This window comes from Salmo salar, chromosome 24 (assembly GCF_965601325.2).
Source record: "Salmo salar chromosome 24, fSalSal1, whole genome shotgun sequence".
NCBI lineage: Eukaryota > Metazoa > Chordata > Actinopteri > Salmoniformes > Salmonidae > Salmo > Salmo salar.
The window spans coordinates 50,705,150-50,721,655 of NC_138314.1; the positions used below are offsets into that span (position 1 = coordinate 50,705,150).

The 16,506-nt window shown below is 44.2% G+C and overlaps 1 protein-coding gene across 5 annotated transcripts in view; it reads right to left on the minus strand.

The window, feature by feature from the left end:
* The window catches only part of slc4a4a (solute carrier family 4 member 4a), a 220,119-nt gene that overhangs the window by 65,850 nt on the left and 137,763 nt on the right, over positions 1-16,506 (minus strand). For all 5 annotated transcript variants that reach the window (XM_045706591.2, XM_045706588.2, XM_045706590.2 and 2 more), the window contains 5 exons: positions 10,237-10,394; positions 10,060-10,147; positions 9,013-9,167; positions 8,823-8,936; positions 8,387-8,561 (listed from right to left, as the gene is read on the minus strand). In XM_045706591.2, coding sequence (XP_045562547.1) covers positions 8,387-8,561; positions 8,823-8,936; positions 9,013-9,167; positions 10,060-10,147; positions 10,237-10,394 — 690 coding nt within the window. The remainder of the gene's footprint in view (positions 1-8,386; positions 8,562-8,822; positions 8,937-9,012; positions 9,168-10,059; positions 10,148-10,236; positions 10,395-16,506) is intronic.

A 16,506-nucleotide genomic window follows, 5' to 3' on the forward strand; every position in this document is an offset into this window, starting at 1 on the left:
AAATAAGAATGTATTCTAAACTGACTTGCCTAGTTAAATAACACCCCTGATCTTTGAAAATATATATAAGAATTGATCAACTCTACAAGCAACACTAGACTCTATTATTATGGTGGGAGATTTCAATACGGTCTTAAATACCTCTATGGACCGGAAAGGAAATCACACTACAAACTATCACCCTCAGGCACTTAAGGAAATCATGAATGTCATGGATATATTGGAATTAGTGGATATATGGAGGCTTAAATACCCTGACCTAGTGAGATATACATGGCGGAGGCTTAATCAAGCTAGTTGTCTTGATTACTTTCTTATGTCATTCTCTCTGGCACCAAAAGTTAAAGTGTTGATAGGGGACAGAATGTGGTCAGACCATCACATAATTGGCATATATATTACTCTTACAGAATTTCCAAGTGGGTGAGGATATTGGAAATTTAATCAAAGCCTACTTGATGATAAATTGTTTCGAACTAGGACAGGAGAATGTATAACTGACTTTTTCAGACATACGGCAGATCTGCTGAATGGTACAGCAGATCCCCTTATTGTATGGGACACTTTTAAAATGTGCCTTTAGAGGCCATGCAATTCAGTACTCATTTATAAAACAAAACGCAATTTAGGTCAAAAGAGTCCATATGAACAAAGGATATTGAAGGACTAACAGTACAGATAGATGGCAATAGAAACTGTACCATAGAGGCTCAGAGTAAGAGGAAAAACAAAAATAAATGGGGGAACTTATTCAAGAAAGATGCATTGTAATATATTATAAAAATAAAGATCTGTACAGAAAGACTCATGTGAAAGCCAAATTACAGAGGAGGAACTTCTTGATGCAATTAAAGCCTTTAAGTCTGGGAAAACTCCAGGGCTGGATGGCATAGCAGTGGAAGTAAACCAAACTTTTTTTGATATACTCAGAGGACCATTATTAGCATGTTTTAACAACTCCTATATAAACGGTAGATTATCGGACACACAAAGGTATAATAAAGGTATTATTACACCACTGTTGAACAGTTGGGTCACTTAGAAATGTCCTTGTTTTTGAAAGTAAAGCACATTTGTCGTCTTTTAAAATAACATCAAATTGATCAGAAATACTGTGAACACATTGTTAATGTTGTAAATTACTATTGTAGCTGGAAAAGGCGTACTTTTTTTATGGAATATCTACATAGGTGTACAGAGGCCCATTATCAGCAACCATCACTCCTGTGTTCCAATGGCACGTTGTGTTAGTTAATCCAAGTTTATCATTTTAAAAGGCTAATTGATCATTAGAAAACACTTTTGCAATTATGTTAGCACAACTGAAAACTGTTGTCCTGATTAAAGAAGCAATAAAACTGGCCTTCTTTAGACTAGTTGAGTATCTGGAGCATCAGCATTTGTGGGTTCAATTACAGGCTCAAAATGGCCATGAACAGAACTTTCTTCTGAAACACGTCAGTCTATTCTTGTTTTGCGAAATGAAGGCTATTCCATAGATTGTTGCTTCAATCAATGTAATTGTCTGCATACATTCCAATCCCCCATATACACTTTTGTCAAATATAGCCAAAACATGGAAAACAAAACATAGAAATAGAATTCTAGAAAAACCCCACATATAAACAGAAAACCCAAAACAACCACCTGTCACGCCCTGACATAAACATGTCTTATATGGGCAGAAAGCTTAAATTCTTGTTAATCTAACTGCACTGTTCAAATTTACAGTAGCTATTACAGAAAAAACATACCATGCTATTGTTTGAGGATAGTGCACAACAACAAAACACTTCTATCATGGCAACTCGTTTGATACATTCACCTCTGAAGGTAAATAATGTACTTGCATTCAGTAATCTTGCTATGATTTGTCATCCTGAGGTTCCCAGAGATAAAATGTAGTGTAGTTTTGTCCACACCCACCCCGCCCGGCCATCTAGACTTATGAAGGTTGTGTTGTAGGGAAGCTAATGAAAGCTTTGACATTCTTGCGAGTGTGTAAACTTAAATGTTTTATTACCATAGCATTTTTTTATGTTCTCTGTGTTCTCTAAATTAATGACAGCCAAGATGGCGTAGCAGTTCAGACGTCTTTGTCTTCGTCTTGTCGTGTCCCATGTATATATCTTTTTTTTCCCTTCGTATATATTTCGTATATATTTTTAACCTCAGTTTCAACATACTCTCCTGCAACCCGCCTCACCCAATGTGGTATGGATCTGCTATGTTCTATACTTTAGAACCGGAACTCCCAACAGAAGCTAGCCAGCTAACTAGTTACTAGATAATAGTCAGTTAGCCACTGCTAGCGGTCATCAGGTAATCTTCGCCTGGTCAACTCCTGCCAGTCTGCACAGCGCGTTTCAACCCAGAGCATACCGGACTGCTCTTTCTCCACATCTCCGGTTTCCTACCGCAAGCTCTGAACCTTTTCACCTAGATCATAGCAGCTAGCTAGCTGCTATGCGAGTGGCTACCCCCTGGCTAATGTCTCTGTCCAGAAGCAAGCACCAGTGAGCCTGGAATTAGCCTCGTGCTAGGCTCATCTCCCGGCTAGCTGAAGAGGTCCATCAGCCACTCCTTGGGCTACAATACATATTTTGCCAATTGGCCTGGACCCCCTTTTACTGCTGAAACGGAGCCCCGCAGATTCCACCACGACTGGTCTACCGACGTAATCCGCCCGAGCGGTTTCAACAGGCTCCTTCATCGTGACGTCCCCTGAAGGCCCATCCGCTAGCCGTGGCCCACTAGCTGTCTAGAGCATATCGGACTGTTAGCTGAAGAGGACCATCAGCCAATTTCTTGGGCTACAATACCTATTTTTGCAATTGGCCTGGACCCTTTTACTACCTACACGGAGCCCTGGCAATTCAACACGACTGGTCTGCCAACGTAACTGTCCGAGGGGGCTACAACAACAGACTTCTTCCGTCACGGCGTCCCCCCTAAGACCCTTCTGCTAGCCTGCTAGCCCCGGCCCGCTAGCTGTCTGAATAACCATGTCTCCAGCTTGCCTAGCCTCCCACTGGTCCCTATGATCTCTCGGCTATGCATGCCTCTCCATAATGTCAATATGTCTTGTCCATTGCTGTTTTGGTTAGTGATTATTGTCTTATTTCACTGTAGACTCCAGCCCTGCTCAATATGCCTTAGCAAGCCCGTTTGTTTGACCTCCCACACATGCGGTGACCTCACCTGGTCTAAACGATGTCGCTAGAGACAAAACCTCTCTCATCGTCACTCAATGCCTAGGTTTACCTCCATTGTATTCACATCCTACCATACCCTTGCCTGTACATTATGCCTTGAATCTATTCTTCTGCGCCCAGAAACCTGTTCCTTTTACTCTCTGTTCCGAACGCGCTAGACGACCAGTTCTTATAGCCTTTAGCCGTACCCTTATCCTACTCCTCCTCTGTTCCTCTGGTGATGTAGAGGTTAATCCAGGCCCTGCAGCCCCCTGCACCGCTCCCATTCCCCAGGTTCTTATAGCCATTAGCCGTACCCTTATCCTACTCCTCCTCTGTTCCTCTGGTGATGTAGAGGTTAATCCAGGCACTGCAGCGCTTAGCTCCACTCCCATTCACCAGGTGCTATCATTTGTTGACTTCTGTAACCGTAAAAGCATTAGACGTCTCCTCCCGAAGTTTGTTTTACTCACTAATTTAGCACACTCTGCCAACCCGGATGTCCTAGCCGTGTCTGAATCCTGGTTTAGGAAGGCCACCAGAAATCCTGAAATTTCCATCCCTAACTACAACGTTTTTAGACAAGATAGAACAACCAAAGGGGGCGGAGTTGCAATCTACTGCAATGACAGCCTGCATAGCTCTGTCATACTATCCAGGTCTGTGTCCAAAATGTTTTCATAGATATAATCCTGACCAACCTGCCCTCTAAATACACCTGTGCTGTCTTCAACCAGGATCTCAGCGATCACTGCCTCATTGCCTGCGTCCATAATGGGTCTGCGGTCAAACGACCACCCCTCATCACTGTCAGACACTCCCTAAAACACTTCTGCAAGCAGACTTTTCTAATTGACCTGGCCGGGTGTCCTGGAAGGATATTGACCTCATTCCGTCAGTAGAGGATGCCTGGTTATTCTTTGAAAGTGCTTTTCTCACCATCTTAAATAAGCATGCCCCATTCAAAAAATGTAGAACCTGGAACAGATATAGCCCTTGGTTCACTCCAGACCTGACTGCCCTTGACCAGCACAAAAATATCCTGTGGGGTACTGGATTAGCATCCAATAGCCCCCGCGATAAGCAACTTTTCAGGGAAGTTAGGAACCAATATACACAGGCAGGTAGGAAAGCTAAGGCTAGCTTTTCAAACAGAAATGTGCATCCTGTAGCACAAACTCCAAAAAGTTCTGGAACACCTCCTCCCAGCTGCCCACTGTACTGAGGCTAGGAAACACTGTCACCACCAATAAATCCACGATAATTGAGACTTTCAATAAGCATTTTTCTACGGCTGGCCATGCTTTCCACCTGGCTACCCCTACCCCGGTCAACAGCCCTACACCCCCCACAGCAACTTGTCCAAACCTCCCCCATTTCTCCTTCACCCAAATCCAGATAGCTGATGTTCTGAAAGAGTTGCAAAATCTGGTCTCCTACAAATCAGCTGGGCAGACAATCTGGACCCTCTCTTTCCAAAATTATGTGCTGCAAATGTTGCAACCCCTATTACTAGCCTGTTCAACCTCTCTTTCGTATCGTCTGAGATCCAAAAGATTGGAAAGCTGCCGCGGTCATCCCCCTCTTCAAAGGGGGAGACACTCTAGACCCAAACTGTTACAGACCTATATCTATCCTACCCTGCCTTTGTAAGGTCTTCGAAAGCCAAGTTAACAAACAGATCACCGACAATTTCGAATCCCACCGTACCTTCTCCGCTATGCAATCTGGTTTCCGAGCTGGTCATGGGTGCACCTCAGCCACGCTCAAGGTCCTAAACGATATCATAACCGCAATCGATAAAAGACATTACTGTGCAGCCGTATTCATCGACCTGGCCACGGCTTTCGACTCTGTCAATCACCGTATTCTTATCGGCAGACTCAACAGCCTTGGTTTCTCAAATGACTGCCTCGCCTGGTTCACCAACTCCTTCTCAGACAGAATTCAGTGTGTCAAATTGGAGTGCCTGTTGTCCGGACCTCTGGCAGTCTCTATGGGGGTGCCACAGGGTTAAATTCTTGGGCCGACTCTTTTCTCTGTATACATCAATGATGTCGCTCTTGCTACTGGTGATTCTCTGATCGACCTCTACGCAGATGACACCATTCTGTATACATCTGGCCCTTCTTTGGACACTGTGTTAACTAACCTCCAGATGAGCTTCAATGCCGTACAACTCTCCATCCGTGGCCTCCAACTGCTCTTAAATGCAAGTAAAACCAAATGCATGCTCTTCAACCGATCACTGCCCGCACCTGCCCGCCCGTCCAGCATCACTACTCTGGACGGTTCTGACTTAGAATATGTGGACAATTACAAATACCTAGGTGTCTGGCTAGACTGTAAACTCTCCTTCCAGACTCACATTAACCTGTTGGGTCTAGGGGGCAGCATTTGCACGTCTGGATAAAAAAAATGTACCCGATTTAATCTGGTTACTAATCCTACCCAGTAACTAGAATATGCATATACTTATTATATATGGATAGAAAACACTCTAAAGTTTCCAAAACTGTTTGAATGGTGTCTGTGAGTATAACAGAACTCATTTGGCAGGCAAAACCCTGAGACATTTTCTGACAGGAAGTGGATACCTGATGTGTTGTATTGACTTTAAACCTATCCCATTGAAAAACACAGGGGTTTAGGAATATTTTGGCACTTCCTATTGCTTCCACTAGATGTCACCAGCCTTTAGAAAGTGTTTTGAGTCTTCTGGAGGGAGATCTGACCGAACAAGAGCCATGGAACGATGATGGCCCATTAGACACCTTGCGCGCGAGTTCATGTTGGGTACCCTCGTTCCAATACGTTATAAAAGAGTATGCATTCGTCCACCTTGAATATTATTCATGTTCTGGTTAAAAAAGGCCCTAATGATTTATGCTATACAACGTTTGACATGTTTGAACGAACGGAAATATATTTTTTCCCCTCGTTCATGACGAGAAGTCCGGCTGGCTTACATCATGTGCTAACGAGACGGAGATTTTTGGACATAAATGATGAGCTTTTTTGAACAAAACTACATTCGTTATGGACCTGTGATACCTGGAAGTGACATCTGATGAAGAGAATCAAAGGTAATGGATTATTTACATAGTATTTTCGATTTTAGATAACCCCAACATGACGTCTAGTCTGTATCACAACGCGTATTTTTCATGGCGCAGTGCTCAGATTATTGCAAAGTGTGATTTCCCAGTAAGGTTATTTTTAAATCTGGCAAGTTGATTGCGTTCAAGAGATGTAAATCTATAATTCTTTAAATGACAATATAATATTTTACCAATGTTTTCTAATTTTAATTATTTAATTTGTTACGCTGACTTGACTGCCGGTTATTGGAGGGAAACGATTTCCTCAACATCAATGCCATAGTAAAACGCTGTTTTTGGATATAAATATGAACTTGATAGAACTAAAAATGCATGCATTGTCTAACATAATGTCCTAGGAGTGTCATCTGATGGAGATTGTAAAAGGTTAGTGCATCATTTTAGCTGGTTTTATGGTTTTGGTGACCCTGTCTTTGACTTGACAAAACATTACACACAACTCTTGTAAATGTACTGTCCTAACATACTCTAAATTTATGCTTTCGCCGTAAAACCTTTTTGAAATCGTAAAACGTGGTTAGATTAAGGAGATGTTTATCTTTCAAATGGTGTAACATAGTTGTATTTTTGAAAAATTTGAATTTTGACATTTATTTGGATTCAAATTTGCCGCTCTTGAAATGCACCTGCTGTTGATGGAGTGCACCACGGGTGGCACGCTAGCGTCCCACCTAGCCCCAAGAGGTTAACCATCTCCAATCCAAAATTAAATCTAGATTTGGCTTCTTATTTCGCAACAAAGCACACTTCACTCATGCAGCCAAACATACCCTCGTAAAACGGACTATCCTACCGATCCTTAACTTCGGCGATGTCATTTACAAAATAGCCTCCAACACTCTACTCAGCAAATTGGATGCAGTCTATCACAGTGCCATCCATTTTGTCACCAAAGCCCCATATACTACCCACCACTGCGACCTGTATGCTCTCGTTGGCTGGCCCTCGCTTCATATTCGGGTTAGGGTTAATCATTTCTGTCCTCCGAATTCCTATTCATTATATAAATAGGCCCTTTTAATATTGTCTGGCTTGCCATTCCAAATAAAATTGATCTAATGTGATATATTCTCCAACATTAATTTCACATTTCCACAAACTTCAAAGTGTTTCCTTTCAAATGCTATCAAAAATATGCATATCCTTGCTTCAGGTCATGAGCTACAGGCAGTTAGATTTGGGTATGTCATTTTAGGCAACACATTCTTTTTTTAAATGGGTTCGGGATGTAGCTCAGGATGTAGATTAGGGATATAAAACTATCAGTGATATTATGTTGATTATGGATTTTAAACTATCAGGATGCAGTTCGGGGGTGTTCTACAATCAGTTTATAGATCAGAGCTGTTAAACTATCAGGATGTAGATCAGGGGTATCAAACTATCAGGATGTAGATCAGGATGTAGATCAGGATGTAGATCAGGGGTATCAAACTATCAGGATGTAGATCAGGATGTAGATCAGGGGTGTTAAACTATCAGGATGTAGATCAGGGTATCAAACTATCAGGATGTAGATCAGGGGTATCAAACTATCAGGATGTAGATCAGGATGTAGATCAGGGGTGTTAAACTATCAGGATGTAGATCAGGGCTCTCAAACTATCAGTGATATTATGTCGATTATGGATGTTAAACTATCAGGATGTAGATCAGGGGTGTTAAACGATCAGGATGTAGATCAGGATGTAGATCAGGATGTAGATCAGGATGTAGATCAGGGATGTTAAACTATCAGGATGCAGATCAGGGATGTTAAACTATCAGGATGCAGTTCAGGGTATCAAACTATCAGGATGTAGATCAGGATGTAGATCAGGGATGTTAAACTATCAGGATGTAGATCAGGGATGTTAAACTATCAGGATGCAGTTCAGGGGTGTTAAACTATCAGGATGTAGATCAGGGATGTTAAACTATCAGGATGTAGATCAGGGGTGTTAAACTATCAGTATCTACAACCTGATAGTTTAGTTTAACTGGGAGGAATCTGAAATCAAAGAGTGCACCTTTAATGCAGTTCATAACAAAGGTCTCAACATGCTTGACAGAAAGAAGAGAGAGCCTCACCTGCATGTTGTCGGTGGCGTCTCCTAGCAACCCTCCGAAGGTGATGGCGTTAGTTACGGTTCCTAGGTAGATGAACAAGATGGCCGACAGCGCCTGGATATGGAACGCATCGTAGAAATCACTGGCGAAGAATGGAGCTTTCCTTTTGATGTCAAGTAGGAGACCTCCACAAAACCTGAAAATAATGAAGAAAAACATTCTGGTTGTCCTTTCCTGCCCTGTCCTGACTCACTAACCTATCCTGAGACATTTTATTGGTTGACTCCAGAGGAATGGAAGACGAGAAACGGGAGTCGCAACTGTTTTTTTTTATCATCATTGAAACGATAACCGCAATGATCGCACACCTTTAAAAACGATTAAACTATTAAAAGCTTGATGTTTCAGCCTTCATCAATGGCCTTCATCAGTACAGTGTTTTTATTAGTTGACTCACCTGCCTGTCTTCTTGAGCTCGTCACCCACGGCGTGCCCCCCTCCCCCTCCTCCCCCATCATGGGGCGTGTTTCCGTTCATCTGGCCGCTGTCGCCTCCAGCATACATGTTCTTCCTGAGAAGCACAATATAGAGGACTATAGTATAGAAACGCATAAAACAGCATATCATGTCAGCAGATGGATGCTAACCTCTTGTCAGCAGAGGGTACAGACTTGGGCGGTTCTATCCTGATGGCCGGGTCCCATTCCCCCGGGGGCAGAACGATCACCTCATCCAGAAACTCATCGATGCCAGCCAGCAGATCCTCTCTGTCCTTCGCCTTGTACGCTATGTCATGGAACACCTGCATAAGACAAAGTCGTCAGTTCAACAACACTTGGATTTGATTTGGCTTTTTATTTTCATATTTATGTAGTTTGTTTTGTCTCTTGTAAAGTAGAAAGTTAATGTTCAAATTGTCTACTGATTAAATTAAATATGAAGTGAGAGCTGGCAGTTGGTGCCCAGTAGGGGGCCTCAGTGAGTTCTCAGAAAAAGCTGGAAAAAACAAAGCAGTTGTGAATATCAGCAGCAAGTACATCTCAGCTGGTTTGGAAAGGGACTGAATGTGAATGTTCAACTAGTAGACAGCATACCTGTATAGCATTCATCTGACGGATTTATACAGGCAGCATAGTATTTAGTAGGGACTCAGACATGTATTCAGCTGATACCTTGCTCTGTGTTGCTCACCTCATCTGACATCATAGCTGACATCTTGTGCTGCTCACCTCATCTGACATCATAGCGGACATCTTGCTCTGTGCTGCTTAGCTCATCTGACATCATAGCTGACATCTTTCTCTGTGCAGCTTACCTCATCTGACATCATAGCGGACATCTTGCTCTGTGCTGCTTAGCTCATCTGACATCATAGCTGACATCTTTCTCTGTGCAGCTTACCTCATCTGACATCATAGCGGACATCTTGCTCTGTGCTGCTTAGCTCATCTGACATCATAGCTGACATCTTGCTCTGTGCTGCTTACCTCATCTGACATCATAGCTGACACCTTGCTCTGCTTACCTCATCCGACATCATAGCTGATACCTTCCCATAGGGCGGTGCACAATTGGCCCAGCATTGTCCGGGTTAAGGGAGGGTTTGGCCGGGATAGAATTTGTTATTAACTGACTTGCCTAGTAAAAAAAAAGTAAAGGTTAAATACCTTGCTCTGAAACCTTGTTCTGCTTACCTCATCTGACATGAGGGTGGCGATAGCTCTTCCTATCTCATGATAAGACTTGGCTTTTCCTTTGGGTCCTAAAAGGATGAACAGGAATCTGAGGATGAAAGACCAAAGAGATTACACTATGATGTCAAACCGTAACAACTCTAGTTTACATTTCAAAATATACATTTCTATATTAACCTGGTGGGGACAGGGACTTCGGTGAGAGCTCCCAGCATCACGGCCTGTTGTAGACGTACAAATGCCACAAAGGGGGCGTCCAGGAAGTCCACCTCTCCAACGAGAACATTGGATGCCTCGGCGTCTCGGGGAAGCTTCTTCATGAACTTGTTCTTCAGCTGAAACGGAGAATAACAGAGGACATTTAGTGACACCTTCAGCCTAGCTAACAGAAACCCTAACCCTAAGTACAGTTGAAGTCGGAAGTTTACATACACCTTAGTCAAATACATTTAAACTCAGTTTTTCACAATTCCTGACATTTAATCCTTGTAAAAATTCCCTGTCTTAGGTCAGTTAGGATCACCACTTTATTTTAAGAATGTGAAATGTCAGAATAATAGTAGAGAATGATTTATTTCAGCTTTTATTTCTTTCATCAAATTCCCAGTGGGTCAGAAGTTTACATACACTCAATTAGTATTTGGGAGCATTGCTTTTAAATTGTTTAACTTGGGTCAAACGTTTCGGGTAGCCTTCCACAAGCTCCCCAAAATAAGTTGGGTGAATTTTGGCCCATTCCTCCTGACAGAGCTTGTGTAACTGAGTCAGGTTTGTAGGCCTCCTTTCTCGCACAGGCTTTTTCAGTTCTGCCCACAAATTGTCTATAGGACTGAGGTCAGGGTTTTGTGATGGCCACTCCAATACCTTGACTTTGTTGTCCTTAAGCCATTTTGCCACAACCTTGGAAGTATGCTTGGGTTCATTGTCCATTTGGAAGACCCATTTGCGACCAAGCTTTAACTTCCTGACTGATGCCTTCAGATGTTGTTTCAATATATCCACATAATTTTCCTCCTCATGATGCCATCTATTTTGTGAAGTGCACCAGTCCCTCCTGCAGCAAAGCACCCCCACAACATGATGCTGCCACCCTTCTGCTTCACGGTTGGGATGGTGTCTTTGGCTTGCAAGCCTCCTCCTTTTTCCTCCAAACATAACGATGGTCATTATGGCCAAACAGTTCTATTTTTGTTTCATCAGACCAGAGGACATTTCTCCAAAAAGAACGATCTTTGTCCCCATGTGCAGTTGCAAACTGTAGTCTGGCTTTTTTATGGCAGTTTTGGAGCAGTGGCTTCTTCCTTGCTGAGCGGCCTTTCAGGTTATGTCGATATAGGACTCGTTTTACTGTGGATATAGATACTTTTGTACCTGTTTCCTCCAGCATCTTCACAAGGCCCTTTATTGTTGTTCTGGGACTGATTTGCGCTTTTCGCAACAAAGTACGTTCATCTCTAGGAGACAGAACGCGTCTCCTTCCTGAGCGGTATGACGGCTGCGTGGTCCCATGGTGTTTATACTTGTGTTCTATTGTTTGTACAGATGAACGTGGTACCTTCAGGCATTTGGAAATTGCTCCCAAGGATGAACCAGACTTGTGGAGGTCTACAATTTTTCTCTGAGGTCTTGGCTGATTTCTTTAGATTTTCCCATGATGTCAAGCAAAGAGGCACTGAGTTTGAAGGTAGGCCTTGAAATACATCCACAAGTACACCTCCAATTGACTCAAATGATGTCAATTAGCCTATAAGAAGCTTATAAAGCCATTACATTTTCTGGAATTTTCCAAGCTGTTTAAAGGCACAGTCATCTTAGTGTATGTAAACTTCTGACCCACTGGAATTGTGGTACAGTGAATTATAAGTGAAATAATCTGTCTGTAAACAATTGTTGGAAAAATGACTTGTGTCATGCACAAAGTAGATGTCCTAACCAACTTGCCAAAACTATAGTTTGTTAACAAGACATTTGTGGAGTGGTTGAAAAATGAGTTTTAATGACTCCAACCTAAGTGTATGTAAACTTCTGACTTCAACTGTATCAGCGGAGAATGACTAGTAACACCTTCAGCCCAGCTAACAGAAACCCAGGGAGGGAGCTCAACATTAGCTGGGATCCCGATCAGTAAATCACATTCCAGCCAAATACAAAACCAGGAGGATCAGCAGAAGCCAGCCTTCCTGTTCCTAGGAGGCCTGCGAAGTTTTACCACCGAGCATGGAACCTGTTCTCCGACAGATGTACCACCCAGCATGGAACCTGTTCTCCGACAGATGTACCACCCAGCATGGAACCTGTTCTCTGACAGATGTACCACCCAGCATGGAACCTGTTCTCCGACAGATGTACCACCCAGCATGGAACCTGTTCTCTGACAGATGTACCACCCAGCATGGAACCTGTTCTCTGACAGATGTACCACCCAGCATGGAACCTGTTCTCCGGCAGATGTACCACCCAGCATGGAACCTGTTCTCCGACAGATGTACCACCCAGCATGGAACCTGTTCTCTGACAGATGTACCACCCAGCATGGAACCTGTTGATGATGATGATCATACTACTAATAATAATATAACCAGCCAGGTCATAAGTTAAATTATTTTCTGTATTACTAAACAAAATCACCAGTGCATGAAGAATTGCAAAGAATTAATTGCATAAATAAATATTAGTGGAAATATATTTATGACAAGATATAAAAACAGTATTTTGTTCATTATATCAGACACTGTATTGTGCCCATTCTCAGTCTCTCCCCCGCTGGCCTGGTTTTATCTCCAGATATCGAAAGCCATTGAGCAAGTACTTGGTTTTCCAAAACTTAACTGAAGTCACATGCACCATTATCAGTTTCTATCTGGTTGCTGGCATCCATTCATCCATTGCCGACAGAATAGCATATTTTAATTTGACTTTTATTATGTTACTAGTTTTTGCTTAGTAGCCAGAGGAATGCTGCCACATAAGTGGTCATGTGCTGAATGCATGGACAGCACATATATTACTGGGAAAAGGGCTGCACTTTGTGAATTTTTAGAATTATATGACAAAGGTAAGTGTCATAAACTGCAGAATATTCTCTTTCAGATACTGTATAGAAATCAATGTTTTACCTGCATGTGACTCTGAAGGAGGATTTGATAAAGTGATGATCCTTTCCCTGCATCTGTCAATTATAAGATGTGCCCATCTCTTCATGTACAATTTGACAACTGATATGCCTAATATTGTCACTCATCAGACTATTGTCAATTGAATCATCTCGTATATAGGCTAACTCTTATTATGTGTGAAATTCGTTTTGGTATAATTGAGGTTTAGTTTCGATGGGCCGGCTGTGCAGGTGGACTAGCATTGTTTGTTTGCCGCTCATCAACTTGGATATGTTTTGCATTATTCTAAAGCCCTACGGCAACATGTAGCATGTTTCAGTTTCCCTGACAATACATTTGATTAGTGATAGAGTTATAGTAAATTAAACAATCTGATAACAGCTTCTTTTCACAAAGTAAAACGTAAAAGAGAATGGTTGTCAACCTGCAAGCCATGCAAGTCAAATCTTTTACATGAGTGCCGACGCTGATAAACAGGAATAACACAAACGCATCATTACACTATTGTTGTTCTGAATTAAATCAACCTCTTCGCCCTCCTTATCATTCAGTTAGGCCTCATTTAACTTCAATTGTTAAGTAAGGAGCACAATTATCACCCATTCATCCATGTATCATTCATTCAGTGAGGAGAGAGAGACGCATTAGTGCCTGGCTGGGTACCAACGTCCTGCAGCACATTGTCTTAGAGCCTGGCTGGGTACCAACGTCCTGCAGCACATTGTCTTAGAGCCTGGCTGGGTACCAACATCCTACAGCACATTGTCTTGGAGCCTGGCTGGGTACCAACGTCCTACAGCACATTGTCTTAGAGCCTGGCTGGGGACCAACATCCTACAGCACATTGTCTTGGAGCCTGGCTGGGTGCCAACATCCTACAGCACATTGTCTTGGAGCCTGGCTGGGGACCAACATCCTACAGCACATTGTCTTGGAGCCTGGCTGGGTGCCAACATCCTACAGCACATTGTCTTGGAGCCTGGCTGGGGACCAACATCCTACAGCACATTGTCTTGGAGCCTGGCTGGGTACCAACATCCTACAGCACATTGTCTTGGAGCCTGGCTGGGGACCAACATCCTACAGCACATTGTCTTAGAGCCTGGCTGGGTACCAACATCCTGCAGCACATTGTCTTGGAGCCTGGCTGGGTACCAACATCCTACAGCACATTGTCTTGGAGCCTGGCTGGGTACCAACATCCTGCAGCACATTGTCTTGGAGCCTGGCTGGGTGCCAACATCCTACAGCACATTGTCTTAGAGCCTGGCTGGGTAACAACATCCTACAGCACATTGTCTTGGAGCCTGGCTGGGTACCAACATCCTACAGCACATTGTCTTGGAGCCTGGCTGGGTACCAACATCCTACAGCACATTGTCTTGGAGCCTGGCTGGGTACCAACAAGATACAGCACATTGTCTTGGAGCCTGGCTGGGGACCAACATCCTACAGCACATTGTCTTGGAGCCTGGCTGGGTACCAACATCCTACAGCACATTGTCTTGGAGCCTGGCTGGGTACCAACATCCTACAACACATTGTCTTGGAGCCTGGCTGGGTACCAACATCCTACAACACATTGTCTTGGAGCCTGGCTGGGTACCAACATCCTACAGCACATTGTCTTGGAGCCTGGCTGGGTACCAACAAGATACAGCACATTGTCTTGGAGCCTGGCTGGGTACCAACATCCTACAGCACATTGTCTTGGAGCCTGGCTGGGGACCAACATCCTACAGCACATTGTCTTGGAGCCTGGCTGGGTGCCAACATCCTACAGCACATTGTCTTGGAGCCTGGCTGGGTGCCAACATCCTACAGCACATTGTCTTGGAGCCTGGCTGGGTACCAATGTCCTACAGCACATTGTCTTAGAGCCTGGCTGGGTACCAACATCCTACAGCACATTGTCTTGGAGCCTGGCTGGGTACCAACATCCTACAGCACATTGTCTTGGAGCCTGGCTGGGTGCCAACATCCTACAGCACATTGTCTTAGAGCCTGGCTGGGTACCAACGTCCTGCAGCACATTGTCTTGGAGCCTGGCTGGGTACCAACATCCTACAGCACATTGTCTTGGAGCCTGGCTGGGTACCAACGTCCTACAGCACATTGTCTTAGAGCCTGGCTGGGGACCAACATCCTACAGCACATTGTCTTGGAGCCTGGCTGGGTGCCAACATCCTACAGCACATTGTCTTGGAGCCTGGCTGGGGACCAACATCCTACAGCACATTGTCTTGGAGCCTGGCTGGGTGCCAACATCCTACAGCACATTGTCTTGGAGCCTGGCTGGGGACCAACATCCTACAGCACATTGTCTTGGAGCCTGGCTGGGTACCAACATCCTACAGCACATTGTCTTGGAGCCTGGCTGGGGACCAACATCCTACAGCACATTGTCTTAGAGCCTGGCTGGGTACCAACATCCTGCAGCACATTGTCTTGGAGCCTGGCTGGGTACCAACATCCTACAGCACATTGTCTTGGAGCCTGGCTGGGTACCAACATCCTGCAGCACATTGTCTTGGAGCCTGGCTGGGTGCCAACATCCTACAGCACATTGTCTTAGAGCCTGGCTGGGTAACAACATCCTACAGCACATTGTCTTGGAGCCTGGCTGGGTACCAACATCCTACAGCACATTGTCTTGGAGCCTGGCTGGGTACCAACATCCTACAGCACATTGTCTTGGAGCCTGGCTGGGTACCAACAAGATACAGCACATTGTCTTGGAGCCTGGCTGGGGACCAACATCCTACAGCACATTGTCTTGGAGCCTGGCTGGGTACCAACATCCTACAGCACATTGTCTTGGAGCCTGGCTGGGTACCAACATCCTACAACACATTGTCTTGGAGCCTGGCTGGGTACCAACATCCTACAACACATTGTCTTGGAGCCTGGCTGGGTACCAACATCCTACAGCACATTGTCTTGGAGCCTGGCTGGGTACCAACAAGATACAGCACATTGTCTTGGAGCCTGGCTGGGTACCAACATCCTACAGCACATTGTCTTGGAGCCTGGCTGGGGACCAACATCCTACAGCACATTGTCTTGGAGCCTGGCTGGGTGCCAACATCCTACAGCACATTGTCTTGGAGCCTGGCTGGGTGCCAACATCCTACAGCACATTGTCTTGGAGCCTGGCTGGGTACCAATGTCCTACAGCACATTGTCTTAGAGCCTGGCTGGGTACCAACATCCTACAGCACATTGTCTTGGAGCCTGGCTGGGTACCAACATCCTACAGCACATTGTCTTGGAGCCTGGCTGGGTGCCAACATCCTACAGCACATTGTCTTAGAGCCTGGCTGGGTACCAA